The sequence below is a fragment of the Anopheles ziemanni genome, chromosome 2 (assembly GCF_943734765.1).
Source record: "Anopheles ziemanni chromosome 2, idAnoZiCoDA_A2_x.2, whole genome shotgun sequence".
In the NCBI taxonomy this organism is placed as follows: domain Eukaryota; kingdom Metazoa; phylum Arthropoda; class Insecta; order Diptera; family Culicidae; genus Anopheles; species Anopheles ziemanni.
The window spans coordinates 5,400,351-5,417,943 of NC_080705.1; the positions used below are offsets into that span (position 1 = coordinate 5,400,351).

At 43.9% G+C, this 17,593-nt stretch overlaps 1 protein-coding gene across 1 annotated transcript in view; it reads left to right on the top strand.

Moving 5' to 3' along the window:
• LOC131281087 (discoidin domain-containing receptor tyrosine kinase B) overlaps nt 1-17,593 on the top strand; it is a 107,227-nt gene that overhangs the window by 42,611 nt on the left and 47,023 nt on the right. The window contains exons 3-5 of the mRNA XM_058310340.1: nt 4,216-4,447; nt 6,151-6,298; nt 14,101-14,280. Of these exons, the coding sequence (XP_058166323.1) occupies nt 4,216-4,447; nt 6,151-6,298; nt 14,101-14,280 (560 nt within the window). The remainder of the gene's footprint in view (nt 1-4,215; nt 4,448-6,150; nt 6,299-14,100; nt 14,281-17,593) is intronic.

Below are 17,593 nucleotides of genomic sequence, written 5' to 3' on the forward strand. Positions count from 1 at the left end.
GCCAAATGAAACCGAAAGCTGTCGATAACAGCAATAAGATGATGATGTCGATTATGTTGGCTGATGGTGGAAACCTTTCATTGGTTCCCTTTCATTGGCACATATTTACTTTTATGTTCCGTTCCATATCTTTCCACTCGTTGGTTATGCAGTGACTTCGGGCGTCAAATGCGCTGTGGCGTGGTTGCGACAAATTAAAACATAAAAGAAATATCTCGTAACACACAAGATTGCAATCGGGATTGCAGTCGCAGAATGGGAAAAACTGTCCCACACATGCTGACTTTCTTATGCTTACTATCACCGGGAATGTGCCATTTTGCTATCGATCCTTTATGGGAATGTGCTTGCGAGAACAAAACTGTATTTTAGCATTGTTCGGGAAAAAAACCTATGGCACTCAATGTTGGTGGCCTCAGCATTGCAGACGTGTCCGTGCATTATTATGTCGTTTTTGACACTCGTTTGCCTTTATCCTTCCAGCAGACTTTCCTTTTTATGTATTTTCTTTTCGTGGGGCATGCGTTTCTTTTTCCCTCGGAATGTTACACCATTGTGCTAGACTAAACATCCAGAAAAATACGAGAAAAGGAATCACATTTACCAGGGCGTTTATCGCACGTTTCAATCAAACATTTTCGCACGGAAAATTTCCTTCGTAAGGAATAATGTTTTCGATTCAAATGGTAGCATGGTGGGAGATACAGAAAAACGTGGCAGCTTTTGGAAAAATGGTACTATGATATCTTTTGTGTTTCATCGACAAATTGATCTCTTAAAACAGATTGTTCACCAGATTTACTTTTCTGGAAATATAAAAAAATATTTCAGAATGTTTATGTTTCACGTCACGAGTTAAGTTTACAAACTCATCATTGAATTATCGTTATGCTGATGAGCTTTTTTTCGGAGAGTAATCAGTTTCCTTAATTTTATTTGTCTTTCCAATTTGTTTCATTTTTATTTTTGGATTCCCACAAAAAAAAATCGGTCAAAAAAGAGATATAAAAAATGCATAATAATGTTCATTATACGGTTTCGTTTATTTTCGTCCGAGAAGGTTGTTTGTTTATGGTGAATTTTAAATCCATCGCATGGAAGCGGCACCGCTGGCATGTTTACGGAAATAGAAGCAAACATTTTGCCCAACAAAGTTTAACCACTTTTTCCGGCATCTCACGCCACCGGTCACGCATTTCTTGTCTTATGAATAATTGAAAAATTATCGAACCGTAAAAGGTTCCTTTGCAGGCGCATGCCCGAAGCATCGATCAGGCATACGCACCAACGTATTGAAGTGATGTTTCGTGTGTTTCTCCACCGGGGAAAAAAAGTTATCGAAACCCGTAAATCGTCGTCCGAAAACCACCAACCTTGCTGGTGGTGCACGAGTTTCCGGTAGCATTTGCCTTTTCGACTCGTCGCCGATGATCTCGATCTTTCTGCCAGACTTTCGGTACCCCATTTCCCTCCCGGTTTGGGTGTTTCGAGTTGGCTTTGAAAGCCTTCGGGGCAAAAGAAAACAGCACAGCACAGCGGGGCAAGAAAAACAGGAGCAGGAACCAAAAAGAACAATATTTGTGTATGTTTTTGACTTGTCACGATTTTTCTCTCCATTTTCCGCCACTTTTCACCGGGGACAACGTGCATAAATTGTGCGCAAACTTTTGCCATTTTGTTTCTCCACCCGCGCCCAACTCACTTTCGATTTCCGTCGCTCTACTAAATTGGAGGTTTTTGTTGAGCTTTTTACAACATTTTTTTTCCCACTTCCCAAACTCCTTTTGCCCGGCAACGGATGAAAGAGGCTTAAACCACCACCATGACCGGGGAAAATACGACACATTGGGAAACTCATGGGTTGCATTATGTAAAAGCTACAACAGAAATGGATTCAATAAACATTCAACCGACTCTCCCAGCAGCCTACGTCGAGCTTTCCACCCCGAAAACCCCCGAATGTTTGTTTTGCCCGGTGATGATGAAAATACATGAATATGTTCCCATTCCCGGCCTTCATTTGCTTCCACCTAACCGCCCAATCAACCGGGCGACAAACCGCACGAGTTGTTGAAGTTGGTTTAGAACTCCCAAAAAAAAGGGGAGCATGCGAGGGAGAAAAAAAGAAAAAGAAACTGAAATCGTTCCAAAAAATAACAACTGGAAACTTTTCCACAGGTAAAAAGGTAAACTTTTCCAAGACAATCCACTCGTTACTCGTCCCACGCCGCCGCCACCGCCGCCGTCGGGTGTCTACGGAACCCCGGTGGAAAGCGCCGTCGATGGCAGCATACAGTAAAGTACACATATTTATCTGCGCTACCTGAGGAGAAACTTGTTGCCAAGTTTTCCGTTTCCTAGCGGGAAAGTAATTATTATTGTTGGGCCGGAGAAATTATAATGAATTGGTGGAGGCAGCGGGGGAGAGCGGGGCGGCTGCTGGGAGGAGGTTCGCAGCTTTGGCTTTTTCCGGGAATTTGCTTACGCGGTGTTAGCGAGATGAGATGCCCAGTTTTCCGCCGGAATGATTACGGCTTCTGATTTTATGTTGTTCCACTCGGGAGGAAGTTTACTTCTCCTTTCTTCGGGCTGGCCCTGTTTGTCGTTCGTTTCGGGGTTGTTAGAGTTCGAAGTTGTGCTTCCCTTCGCAACTGAAGAAAATCATCCGACAAATGGAATCGCTTATCGATTCCGTGAACAAAGCGAAGCCGAAGAAGGAAGGTACGAAAAACTTCTTTTGAAGGTCGATAAATTTGTTCACCAAGGAGAACACGATTGAGAAACGAACCCCCCAAGCAGAGTGCTTCCACTGGTGGTGTTTCCCACGAGTTGCCCTCGGGGAGGGAGAAATACAACGCCTGCGATAGCAATCGGAAAAGGTGGGACACACTTAGGTGCTGGTAGGGAGGGAGATTTCGCCAAAAAACATTCCGGAAGTCAGCGGGAGACTCCAATTGACGACATGATACCTACCACCGTCGACACACTCGGCACACATTTCCCGTCGAAGATTTGCTCGTTTGCTCGAGGAAGTTTTCTTGCATTTGGGAAAATGTTAGGCCTCGACCACTAGCGAGACTCGAGCTCCCGCGGTTGTGAAACAGCTGGAAATGTGTACATCCTGTTGAATGCAGTACATTGACAAATGATGGCGCTTAGCGGAGCCATTATGTACAACATTCATATTAAAGAAACAACAGAATTGTTTGAAATCGAATCGGCTTAAAGATATTTGCAGTGAGTAAAATTCTATGTTGAGGTAGGAGATGGGATTCACCATCTTCAATACTTCATTCTATCTTCTCATTATCTTCAGCATTAAATGTCGACTTTTGATGTCACTCGCCCCTTTTTCCAGTCGTATTAAAGTTTCCTTGCGAAGAAGTGTGTCACGAAGGAAAACAAAAATATTTTTGAATTACACTTTCCCTTTGTTTGAATTTTTTTCAACCTGTGCTACAAAACTGGTCGTCGAAAAGTTTTGTCGGTTGTTTCTCTCTCTCAACACATGAATGTGAAATGAAGATGAATGACGTGTTTGTTCCTCCGCTGTATGGCTCTTAACCGCTTTGCTGGTATAATGATATGCCAGGAAAGAAAAAGTCTACCAGGTACCGAGTTACTGGTACTTATGAAAAATGTAATGAAAACGAAGCAATGAATAAAAAAATACTCTTATATCTGGAGTAAAAAGGACTCCGCAAAAAGACAAAACTCACAATTCTTCGTGAAAGACATTTTCATTTCGCGGTGAGGAAGAAGATTGTGAAAAATAACTTTTCAACATAAAACTGAGTTTTGGTTCTACCATCAACACCATTCAATCCAGGAGTGGAGCTAGGGAAAATCGGGAAAATTGAAACTTTTGTTCTAGTTATGTGAAATAAAAAGGGAATACTTCCACTGCAATTGTGAAAGGATATTGCTGTGCTATATAGATGGGTGCTATAGAATGCTTTGTTCTTTTATCAGGTTTTCAAAGCATCTCGTTTTGACTTGTAATTCTAACTATTTATACTACTTGTGTTGTGCAAGGCTAGCGGGCTAACATGCTCCAGATCATTAATGTAACGTGAGCCACTTTTTCGAAATAATATTCAACCTCAATGTGGCACATTCTCTAGGGCGCATATAAAACTGAAATTCATTTTTCATTCCAATTTACCTTTCAAGTATCATATTCATAACCATTCCCTTTCGCCTCAACCGTTTCAGATTAAAAGTGGACAACAATGGAGGCGCCTGGTGCCCGAAGCACATGGTCTCCCGGGGTCTGAAGGAGTACTTGCAGATCGACCTGCTGAAGATGCACGTCATTACCGCCATCAAAACGCAGGGCCGCTTTGGTAAAGGTCAAGGTCGCGAGTACACCGAAGCGTACGCACTGGAGTACTGGCGTCCTGGATTCACCAAGTGGAAGCGGTGGAAAAACACGCGCGATAATGAGGTAAGCAAACACAGAAAGGAGATAAATAAAGATAGCAATGCGCCAGGCTTACATATAACTAAAGTATGAAAAGTCACCAGGCGGTTAGTTGTACTTGAATATGAGATCGTTGCATGAACGGAAAAGCAATAAGAAAAGACCTTCTTGACCTACTAAATATTCTTTAGTAAAACCTACAAAACCGCTCAAAGCTCAAAGTGTTTTTTTTTTATTTGCGGTGAAAGCACCACATACCTCTCGACTAGCAAAGCGAACGTCGGTAAAACCGTGTGCAGTCAATTGAAATGCGCGTGCTCGGTGGCTGTAAAAAATGAGTTTCATTCCAACCTGCCTATGACTGTGTAAAAGACTGTTGAATGAAAATGAAAGCAACCACTTCAAAGCTTCAAAAGAAGCTGCTGCAGCATGATCCGCACCTGGCGGTGTCAGAAACACAAGTGTAGCGAAAGTCACGATAATCACCGTTGCGCATCCGAGTGTCTTCTTCGTTGGTAGGACCTTGCCACAGCTAAGGGAAAACCAGTTTGTAGCTCATGCGCTTTCTCAACGAACTAAACTTTTCATTAAAAAAAAAAAAACAATTTAAAAAGCTTTTTATTCCGTTGGGTTTAGTATTTTAACACAAAGCCACTCATCCTTTTACCCTCAGAAATGCGAATGGAAAACAACCTTTTAAAATTTAATCGAAACGCAGCCTATTCAAACAACCAACACTAAGTTTATTTTCGTTGTTAATGCGTAGGAACTTGTAAAAAACAATCTAAAAATTTAATTGAATATTTGATAATTTCATTATACGACTTTACATGGACACACAAATTAGGGTACGGCACAAAAAAAAGTCCTTTGGTTGAAAGTTAGACAAAAAACCGAAGGTTTGGTAATTTTTTGTCCCTCATACCGCCGGTAATTCAATAAACAGGTGTTTTCTGAACAGAAAGAAAACGGTCCAGTACAATGCAAAACACGAAACCATAACTAAGCCTCACTTTAATTGAAACTTTGAGAACTTTGTTCGTAACGACAGCCATTTCTAGCACAAAAAGTAAAACAAAACGCTCGCCGCTAGTCGAGATGGCAGCAGGAGCGCGGAAAACACAACCACCGGGAAATTGTCCCACTGGAAAAGTCACCCCTAGGCCTACACGAAGTGGTTGGGGACATTTTTGTACGTCTGTTTTTTTTTTTGCCGAGAAGCTTTTCTCAACAAACCGAACAAAGACAACTCTCGGAGGAAAATGGCGGCACGGCGTACGGCGGCAAAATTGTCATAAATTAACAAGTGAAATTCAAATTACCTGAATTTAATTAGTTGATGTTTCTGGCGGCGTTTTGCTTTCCTTCTCGGTTCCATTTCTTGGCCACAGGGGACAAATGTTTGAGTTTGAATTCGTTCTTTTGCTTTGAGTCAGTAAATTTTTGTGTTTTTGCGTGTTTTCCATTGATGTTCCTTTGTTGTTCTATTGTTTTGGAGGTTGAAATTATTTTGCTGGCCGTATTTTTGTTATTAAATTAACAGCTAGATTCCATTTCTAATTATAGTTTAATTTAAAAAGTCGCTTGCACTATTAATTTCTGTAATTTATTTTCCTTTTTGACCAACGTAAAACTTTCGAACGAACAAAATATTCCAACGCAATCAAAAGTAATTGTACTCACGGTTTTTTCTTTTCCGATTCTTTCTCTCCCTTTTCCAATTGCAGATCCTTTCGGGCAACATCAACACCTACAGCGAGGTGGAGCAGGCGCTGCAACCAATTATTTTCGCCTCGAAAATTCGCATATACCCGTACAGTCTGTACGATCGGACGGTTTGTCTGCGGGCCGAAATCATCGGGTGCGAGTGGGACGGTAAGTGAATTCCGGCTAACGAGCCGTATTATCCTTGCTCAAGAGTTCGTGGCATGATGGCGTTGGTGTTTCCCGGCTGGGGCCAGCCTTGCTCTCACAACTGACATTCCGTTCTGTAAGCGTTTTTTCTTCCTGCACAGTCGTCATACAATGGTGACATGCTGATGATGATAATGATGATGATGGAGCGGTGCAAAAAAGGAGAATGACCTTACTAGGGGAAAGAGAAGTGTAGCTTCATTGCTTTCAAGCATCCGTGGATAGTTCATAGTTGACAAGGAGGATTCCACAAGCCCTGTGCATGTAGGCATCTAAGAGCACTCGGGTCACAACATGACTGTGATATCATTCCTAGGAGTTTAAGCAATGATTTACCAGCACGGACATAACTGCCATGACATTTTTCTTTTCAAATGATGCTGAAGCATATTCGAAATTCAAATATTCACTTTAAACCAGGATTCGAAAACCTGTCCCTTTTTTTCTATGAAATTATCTTACCGCCCATCTCTTGGATCAGAATGTCTCTGTCATCAAATAGTCAAACAGATCGAACTCAAAGATTGATTGACAAACCCACTAGGATTGATTCTCACCTTACAACCTCAACTGTTGACCAGCGGTGGAAAGCAGCGTCCAACCTCAACCCAGCGCCGTTTGATTTATGTTTCTTTTTGGAGAGCTGTGTCATCGTCGTCTTGATTGCGTTCATTAAGGAACGACAAATTAATTGATTCGGACGTCAAAGGCTTCGGCCACAATCAATTTTCCGGATATTGATTATGGTTTAGGGAATGGTTTGTACGATGCAATGGTGTGTGTGTATCGTGTTTGGTGAAGTCCATAAAGGTTTAAAATGTGCATGGGATGCTATAGTTTTCAAAGCGATAAATTTTTAAAGCTGGGCTTTTCAATACTTCACACGCTTAGGGACGTATTTATTTCGTATTTTAAAGGAATTCTTTTCCATTTAAAAACTGCATACTGAAATGAACCCTTTCGAACAATATTCCACTAGTTGAGTGCCAGTATCTGTTGCGCCAAAAAACGGGCAGTCCCTTATCGGGACAAGTAAACGCCCTTCAAGTCACACAGTCCTGATAGATTGTAAATTAGTCATTAAAATATTTCCGTTCCATCTATTCCTGCATCTCGTCTGGATCGACGTCGGGGCAGTGGCAACAGTCTGGTAATAAAAACGTGAACAGCGATGTCTCGTTTCCTGCTCAAGGGTGCCGGGCACCGGGCAAGATCCTGTCCGGAAAGGATAATAAATTACCCATCAACATCTCCATCCATCCATCCATCATTTTATGTCGAAAGGCTTGGGCGAGTTAGCACCGGTTGACCCTTTTGGCTTTGGGCGTCGGTGGGATACTCTTCTCTACTCCACAGACTGTCGGGCTCTGTAAGCGCGACATCCACTACGACCAATGATGGTGGTGGTGGTGGCGTATGTTTTTCATAGTGGCTGACCCCATTAGAATAATTTATCGCAGGAAAAGAAACGAAGACGACTGACATGACACAAAAAATGATTGGTAATTTATTTAAAATTGCATTAAACAAATTACGTTCTTGCGTTCCGTACCACACCATGTCTTGCTAGGACTTGTCGTATCGAAACGAAGCTCAGAGCGGTTTGCAGGAGCGAATAAAAACATATCGCTTCCCGGTGATTCGATTGATAGCGCCTAAGTGCTTAGAAGCTTCCAGATATAGTCAGAGCGGTTAAAGAAAGAATAGTGTTGAATAGAAAGTGGAGCAAATAAAAATAAATAAATTTATGGAATCATGTTTAAAGAAGGAAACCTTACCGATCTAGTGTTGGTCTAGGGATACATAAATAAAACAAGTTGAAGAAAATGTTTTTCTTCTTATAGAACAACATTTTCCAATTGTTTCAAATACAGTTTAAATCAATGAAAGATCAATACGAATCTTTTAACCATAAAGGCATCGCGACCAACATTCATTTGTAATCTGGAAATTTAAAATTACATTAGGTTGGCTTTTCGGTCAAATCTGCAGACCACAGTGAATGCAAATATGATTGTTTCCACTAGCCTCCCAGACAAAGCTGGCGGAAAAAAGGACCGACCCAGCTCATTGTTGTCCACAATCGCGATGAAAATCGCACTGTCGGATGTTTGCCTCCGTTTGGGGTTTGGGTGGGGTGGAGGGGAGGGGCGACTGTCTGGTTGCGATTATGTTGATGGCATCAGAACGACAGACGAAAACAGAGGAGGGAAGCGCAGTGTTGAATTCATTGGATGGAAGTGCATTCTTCCGGTACAATACTTAACGGTGGCTGGGGTGCATTATGTTGCTACGTGGAGAGAGAGAGGAGGAGGGGGTGGTTCAATCAAGAAGAGGGGGACGATTTTGCACAAACATTATGCTATCCTTTGACACCTGCGCGCCTGCGGCGTGTTGTGGAAAATGTTTCGATTTGACGCTATTTTGTGCAAATCTTTGGCGTCGCCTTTTACGTTTCGCTCCGATTGGGAATGAATGGCATTGGAATCATTCGATTTCCAAACAATTTCATTTCTTCAATTCTTTCTTTCCGATTACTTTGTTGGCATCCCAATAAAACTTTTGTTTCGTTCCAATTTCCTTCTTTTATGCATTATGATTATTGAAATATCAATAAATGTCATAACGTATCGCTAGGGCTTTAGATTTTGATACAATTTTTAAGCCTAGACTCATTTCTATCACATTGATGGATGGGTTTATTATTGGCCACGAATTTGCTTGCCGATGGTTGAATCGATAATATTCGGGGCCCTGACTTTCCTGACTCCTGTCTGACTTCGAACGCACTGCTATTTGTCTACGCCGACCACAATTATGTTTGCAAATCAAACCCGATTCAGACTGCAGGGGATTTTTCTTTTTCTCTTACTTCTATTAAATGTTGTGTTTTAAATAATCTTCACAAATATGACTCTTTGAATAAGGGTTTATTTATTTCGGCGTAGGAGAAAGAATTTAACCACACATAAGTATGCCTTTAAATAGGAATATCGTTGAAAGTTTGTGAAAAACACCAGCTTGTTTGGTGTGATTTGTGTGACATTGTCCGAGTGTCGCATTTTCCCTCGTCTGTACTGATTTATGGAACATAATTAATAGAATATCTTCACACGCAGATGTCTTATGGGACCCAAACTGGTCCTTCCTAAATCAATTTCACCAAGCAACGGGCAACATATTTCATATTTTCCTAAAAGATTTATTACCCATAGACGATCATTCTTAATCGTCTTCACTCGAAAGCATAAATCCCCTTCGGTTAGTTCTCAAGCATCCTTTGGGCGCAACAGGCAACACCCGACGAAGGAAACCGAGGGACACAACATATCTTGTTCAGCGTGTGATAGATTGCTCACACGATTCAAGGAAATCTTAAACCGGCCCAAAACCAACACTTCGATTTGTAAGGGTAAAAAAATAGGGCATCATCAAACAGCAGTAAACCGGAGCAGATTTTCCTACCGGAAAACATAAGCCGTACCGAATTTGAGTGAAGCTTGCACGCGCAGTGACGGGGGAGGGGAAATAGGATCAAGATATGGGTGGTGTTGTTATTGGGGTGTTTGTTTACACAACCGAAGTGTGTTGCTTCTTTGTTTGATACTTTCTTGGCGCCTCGTGAATGCTCCAACGTTGCTACCTTCTGCTTTTCCATGCTGATCCAAACGAACTTGGCTGAGTTGTGTTTTGCTTCGTTTTTTAAAGGCTATAGATGAATCAAAACATTTCTTCGGGGAGGGGAGAAGCATGAGAAGCGACACGATGGAACATATGTTTCTTTCGTACTGTGATCGAGCGGCTTTGGGTCTTTCCATAAACATAACAATGCCATCTATAACATTCCCAGCATGCCACCAGTTGCGTTCGGGTTTTTTTTTCTTTTACATTTTCCGTTTGTTCTATTCGTTTTTTTTATCGAAACGATCGGCTCCACGCTACCAAAAAGAACTCATCCCGGCACCCCGAATCGCCTCTCGACTCACATCATTCCAATTAATAATCTGTTTAATATCGCACTCCAACTAATTTGGGCGAAACAGCGAGACGCTTTTCACATACCACCTCCGGCTTTCGTCTCCTGTTTATGCCTCGCCGTTTAACCGTGGCGTTTATCGACAACGGTTCCCTATTTTTCCTCGTTATGTCTCTCCTTTCTGGCCGACTCGGCAACCCGGGTCTGGCACCATCGTGACGGCGCATTTTTATTATGCGACCTATCCCTATCCCACGGCCAGCTTTGTGCACATGTTCCGTGGGGCAGCATTTTCCTCGTTCTTGTTTTTTTTTTTATCGTTTCTCTTACATTTTCCTGCTCCAGCCACCACGGTGTGTGTGCGTCTGTCTGCGGACGCGGCTGGAGCTAACGGCCACCATCTAGTAGTAATTGGCCGTTCCACAACCCACAAGTCTGGCTGGCTGGGTTTTTAAATAAAAAAAAACCCCCCAACCGATGGCTCCACGATGCGTTGATGGCCACAGATGGTGCAGCTGTCAAATAAAGAACCGAGAGAGAGACTCCCGTCGTCGTCGTCGTCATCCGCTGGATGGGTTTTACGATTGCGAATTGATTTTCTTATTTGATTTTCTCCGCTCCACTTGCGGCGCGGGATGTGGATGATAATTATTTTAACGATTGCGAAGGAAGAAGTTCGAACCGAAAGGGAGGACGATAAAATACATTGCAAAGCAGGATTGTCTAGTTTATTGTGTTGAGTGAAACACTTTCAAGGAGATTGAAACGTATTTTATTCTGATTTTTATACCATTTCTAGTTCGATTTTCCCCATTGAATGTATCTTTCTATATCAATATACAATACCGTTTTTCGTTTTGTGATTTGTTGTGTATATCATTTACCTCACATCCCTCTTACAAGAGCCGATTCGCTCACGTTCCATTATTAGAACCATATTTCCAACCTCCCCGGTATCCATTAATCGATAACATCGATGCATCGCTAACCGATCACAAATCGAACGACTAATTATCATTAATGGAGCCGAGCTCTTAAGCCGGTTACGGAGCGAGTCGCATCAGATACCTTCGGTCCTTGCAGTCGGCTGGCAAGGAACGGATTAATAATTACCATCGCAACAGTAATGGAACTCGCTGCATTAACGTAATAACACTAATGATTGTGCGTAATTAACGTTAACATGCTTTTATTCGGCCGGTTTGCATACTTTATTCATGGCACCGGGGAGAATAGCCACGAGCGAAGCGACGAAGGGCAGCCGGCGCTGGGAAACTTTTCTTGGCGGAATAAAAGCACTGCCCTGCTTGCATACATATGCGTGCGCGATAATCCATTTGTGTGATCTTCGTGTTCCAACGTCCACCCACCCACCGGAATCAACCCGATTCCGATGTCATCGGATGCCGGGGGGTTCCATTTCGGTAATTATGTTACAGCTCCGGTATTCCATTTGTTACGAGGAAACGCTTCGGGAAAGGAGGGAATTTTCACAGATGGCCTAATGGTTGAGGTTTGGAATGAACGTGATTCCAACGGCTTTGTGGGTGGTGGTTTCCTGGCGCCACATCGCTTTAATGCTTCGCCATCCGTTGACAACTTTATTTCCAACTCTTCTTTGCCATAAGGAAACACTCCGTGAATTCTTTGATCTTTATTCGGTTTATTCCCCTGCAAGACGTACATACTAGTTTTATTTCACACCTTGTTCGAAACATGCACTCGAAACTCGTTTGATTTTTGTCCAACGGACGATTTTTTAACTAATAAACTGTTCGATCATGGGGGTTTGAAGCAAAGATGTGTGTGTTCTCCCTCTTTTCCTCTCCTGCCAACGGTTACCGCAGCCAAAGTAAACAAATTTAAATAGGACGCCTTCCACGGTATTCGCCGATCAGACGCAGTGTAATTAAATTTCCTCTCAGTGCAACGACCCTCACGTGGCGTCTATTGCTCCACAACCCACAAAAAAGGGTAGCAGCCATCTTAGTTCGACAAGGTTTTCCCGACAAAAACAGCAGACATTAGCCCCACCACCCCCCGAGGGGGCAATCGTTCCACTTCGGTAGTTCAAAGTAACAGTAGCTTCTTGTACTTGTCTTTCTCCAAGAAAGTGTTTCATTTTCCTTTGATCTTCTGTAATGGAAATGTTGCATCTATGAATGCTCAAATTAGGTAACATGATTTCTTACTCAGCCTGAAGGTTTTTGTTTATGTTATGGAACGAACTTTTCCAACTGTTTTAAGAAGAATTTTCCCCAAATGTTTACCAATGAATGGCCAATGAAACCATTATGCAATCGATTACATCTCAAATCTGCAAAATTATTCCATTCTTCGTATTTCTCTAGTGGAATAATCAGCTTTTCTAGGTGATGGCAAATTGTGAGGAATGATTCTACCGCACGGATTGAGCTTTTCACGTAATCCTTCCACAGCTACACACAGGTTGCCTTTTGGGATTGACCATTCGTCATGCGAAGGGAAAGGAATAAAGTCAGCGTCCTTTTCCTATTGGTCCCCTTCTGCTCGCATCGCACGGACGTTCAATCATATCAAGTGTGTTGACCCCGGGCTCGGGTTCGCAGGCGAAGGATGCTTTTCCGTTTGCCTTATGTCGTTTCAAAACTAATCTCGGGTGTCGAGTCCCTCGGGAAAATCGCTCGACCGCTGGACGGCGGCATTTGTCACCTAGGAAATATGTTTGTGTGTGTGTGGGGTTTTTTGTCGTTTTTTCCCTCTTCTTCTTCCCTAATACGTTGTGATTACGAGGAAGAATAATCCGGGGGGGTTTGCCCCACCGGTGACTCTTGTGAGAGCCAGAAATGACAGATGTGGAAGTTGCTGTTGCTCGCCTCTAATAGAGGTGAAATTACACCCACAACAGCCGCATTCGATGGGTGGTGAAAATAGAGCAATATCCTCCCTCGGACCGGCACCAGACGGTACGATCTCTACCGTTCCGGTCCCCACGGTGCCAATTGCCACGCTCCCCCCCACTGTCAGCACTCGGCAGCTGTGCTTTCCCGCAGAAAACGCGAGGCCACCGGGAAGGAAATTGTCATTGGTCGAGAAAATACAATAAAAGTTGATAATGACTCCGGGGATCAATGGGACATCCGGTGCGGCAGCCACGACCAGTCCCAGCTTGTTCTAGGCCACCGTCGACGACTCGGGCGGGTTGCGCTGGAAGCAGCTAACTTTCCATTCCGCGTGAAAAGCGTCGGCGAGAGAAAATAAAAAAGCACGAAATGGTCACTGGTCGCCTCGAGGCCGGGGCCTCATCTGTAGCGCAGCACCGAGCACGGTGGGACACCTATTGCAGGAGCAAATTAGATTGACACTGCTGTCCGTCCGTTCCTCGACGACACACACCCGGGTGGTTTGCAGCGTTGTGTTGTTCTTGCGGGGACGATGATTATCGGCCTTCCGTGCTCCGACCGCTGGAGGAAGTTAGTTTTGCGGACGGTATTTGTTTGCAATTTTTCTTCAATAAAGTGATCAGGAAAAGTTGGCAAATCGATAGCACCAAACAGTGGCAGTCAATCGAGAACCTATCGAGAGTTGTTCGAGTAGAGGAAAACTTTCAGCTAGAAAGAGTATCATTCGAGAAGTGTTGTTGATGTTGGGCTGTTTCTTACTTCGTGTCTTCGAAAAACGATAACGAGACTAAGACTTTTCTCATGTACAACATTGTACTTATTTTTATGCTTTTTCCCGAACTAAATACCAATTAAAAATGTGTATCCTAACATTTCCTATTGCTTTAAACCGTTTCTCTTTCCAGAGGGCCTTCTTTCGTACAGCATTCCTAAAGGCGTGATCCGCGGCGTGGAGGTTGATCTCTCCGATCGGACGTACGATGGCGAGGAGGAGGGCGATCGGCTCGTCCGTGGCCTCGGACAGCTGGTCGACGGCCAGAAAGGCGCCGATAACTTCCGCATCGACATACACGGATATGGAAAAGGTAAGCAACATGGTTACATTTCATCAACCCAACACCTTCACCAAGGAAACTCAAGAAAGCATTCATATTAAAAGTCGCACTTCAAGGAAAAATGCCTTCAATTGCTCGACATTTATCCTTTGAGTGTAATTTATGTAAAGTTTTCCCACAGCCGAGGAAAACATGCTACACATTGGGAGCTTAATGTTGCGATAATAATTCAAATCCAACTCCAACGCCAACGCTGTTTGTGCAAGAAACCCATTAGCAATGTCTGCTTTGATCAGAAGCGCCACCCGTTTTTCCCATGGCTTGAACTTGTGTGTGTGTGTGTGTATGAGTGCGTGTTAAAGAATGTTTGTTCAAGTAGCAAACACCAACCATGCACACTTACAAATTGCCTGCGCCACCGGAGGTCGAGTATTTGCTAACGTATTAAATACTTTCGATTTGTGTGCTTGCCAAATGCCAAGAGGTTGTTGTAGAAGGTCTTGAGTGCCCATTCTTTCGATTCCTGCTCCTTGGGCAGAAGAACGGGGAGGAAGAGACATTGGTGAAAATAGGATCAGATCTGCTGGCGATAGGAAAACCATTTGCTGCCGGAGGAATTTCCCATCGGCCTTTCCCTGCACGATGCGCAAACATATCACTTTCTTTGTTCTTTCTTCGACTCCTCGAGTCGCTTCTTCTTTGGAAAAGGATGAGTTTTCATTTACCATCCATCCGACTCGAGTCATTTTGCATTCCTTAGCCGAAGCCATGAGCCATGTTTGGCACGAGAGGTGCATTTGGCGCAGGTTCATGTGCAGACGGTTGTTTGTTTGCCTTTGTCTAGTGGGAAAAATGCAACTGAAGTGTATCTTCTTCGTATCCTTTTCCCTTCCAAACATACGTCCTTTACCATTGAAGATTTTTTTCTTTCCATTGCACAACTAACAAACCATAAAAGCACTTCTTGAAGCGTTCCTTTAGTGTTCGCCGGAGATTCCATGCGAGTGACCCAAGAGGAAAACTCTTCCCCTTTTCCCCGTGGGGAACCTTCGGTTGGGCGTTAGTATTGGTTGGGACGGATAGATTTCGAACCCTGGCAACGAACGCCGACCGCCTTTGTACATCTGTATGTATGCAAATAATTGTTACTTCAAACTCTACCACCTTCCATCCGGCGTAGATTACCTTCGAGGAACTGAACGAGGAGAAGGATGAAGCGGTGTGGACTTTCCATGAGAAAGCATTTTCCGATGAAGTACCGACCGATCTCTCTCTTTTGACTTGACTTTTCCCCCTCAACCCCGGTTCCCCTCGGAAGGGTTGAAGCAAATTGTTTGCCTCTATTTGTTTCGAAAGTTAATTGTTTCCATCGTACCTCGTCACTTGCACCCTACAGACCACACTCACTTCAGAGCCGCACACGGAAACCCCGACGGCAATCGGTTCGTTCGTTCGGTGGAAAACAGCCCGAGTCCGCCGAGTTGGGGTCCCTCTTTCTGCAACTGACAGCCCGAAGTATATGAGTTTGCACTTTGTGTTCCCCGGCTTTTGCCAATTGCCGTCCAACCAACCCACTCCCACTCCACCACCTTATACACTTCACCCCGACAGGATTGGGAATTTACTTAACCAGTGTGTGTGTGGATGAAAGCGGATAAAAGGCGTCTTTCCTGTTCCGGGAGAAATTTTCCTTCCGACTGCCGGGTGCCGACTAAATTAACAAAATGTTTCTCGATCAAACTAATGTGGCATTCAGGGTTTCGGGCTACCGAACTTCCTGCCTTTCCGCCTTCCCTCTGTGCGAGGTCAAGGGTCATCGAGTCACAGCTGCAGTTGCTCTGCACAGCGGAGGAATGTTGAACGCCCGCAAACGGAAACTGCAATCCTTCATCAGGCCAAGAGCCAAGGTTCTGCCACGGGGAAAAATGTTTCTTTTTTCGAGCCCGAGTGCGCCCGGTGGTGTTGAAATGTTTCCTATTAATTACCGTCTTCTAGTTGATAAATTTTCTACAATTTCTGCCAGCTTTCCCACCCCCCCCAGTTCAGACGGACCGGTTTCTGCTCATGGGCAAAAACTTTTTTGTCCAAAGTCCCATTTCCACCATTTGCTTAATGATGCTTGCTCTGCGTACTTGTTCGCACGAAACATTCGCTCGTTTCATGCGTCTGCAGCAGAAGCACAATTGTTCGAAAAATGAAACTTTTCTACCCCTTCTCGGTGGTAGTTTCTCGGAAAATTTGCTTATTTGTTTTCGAAAGCTATTAGCTTAACGCTTGAAGTGTTTTCAATCTGCATCTGTGCAGCAATTTACTTCGTAATACTTCCCCGTACCGAATGAACTAAAGTTGCACAAGAGTTTCTAACATATGCCAATGGCAAACCGGGTTCACATGCTCGTTCCTTGGCAGACTTTGGCTTCCTTTTTTCTGACTTCACACATGAAATTCCCTTGAAAAAGCTCCCGTCCGAAGCGCGGCAGAAGATTGAAGAGAATAACTCCCCGGTCACGTTTGTGTGAAAGTCCTAGAATATTGGCACTATTTTACATTCTAACCAACCGAGTACGAGTGATGGCGTTTGGCGCTGAGAGAATGCAAAAGGATTGCCAGACGGACACGGACAGAGACAGAGAAGCGTGCCAGCGTCAACGTCTACAATCTACATAATCAATAAAGCTTAATAATCCGGACCACACGGGCGACCGTACATATTATTCAACTCGTGCGGCTTGCCTTTCGATACCTTGGCTTTCGCTCGACGGCTTACATCGGCAGCCTTGAAACTCCCATTCCTCACGGGAGTACCTGTAAGTGCAGTGCACTATTGTTGATGGCGAGGGCGGGAGAGGACGAGAAAGCTTGAAAGGATTTGCAAGCAAAAACCGGACTCCGACCGGCCACATGCGTCTCGATTTTCCCACAGGCAGCAGTTTTCCACCGGAGCAACTTTATCCCTCGCTGCTCCGATCCTGTCCCCCCTTCCCATCGGACTTCCCTCCCACCGGTGTTGGTAACATACGGTCTGGGAGATTCGACAAAAATCCACACACATATACATAGACACATGCTCTCTAGCATAAACTGTAGAATGGAAAACCGCTCAGGTCGTTCGATGCTTCCTCAAATCCTGGATATATGTATGTCGTAGAATGTGCCGTGTGGTTTCCCCCCCCCCCCCCCCCCATTCAACGGGAGTTTCCCGTTGCGTTCCCTTTTCCCAGACAGATTGAAAAAGCGACCCCGGGCACAGAAAGAAGATGGTCGGGACCTCTCTACGTTTGTGGTCCACTCGACGTAATCTGTTCCTGAAACGCAGTAGGACAGCAAACCACCTGCCCTCTTT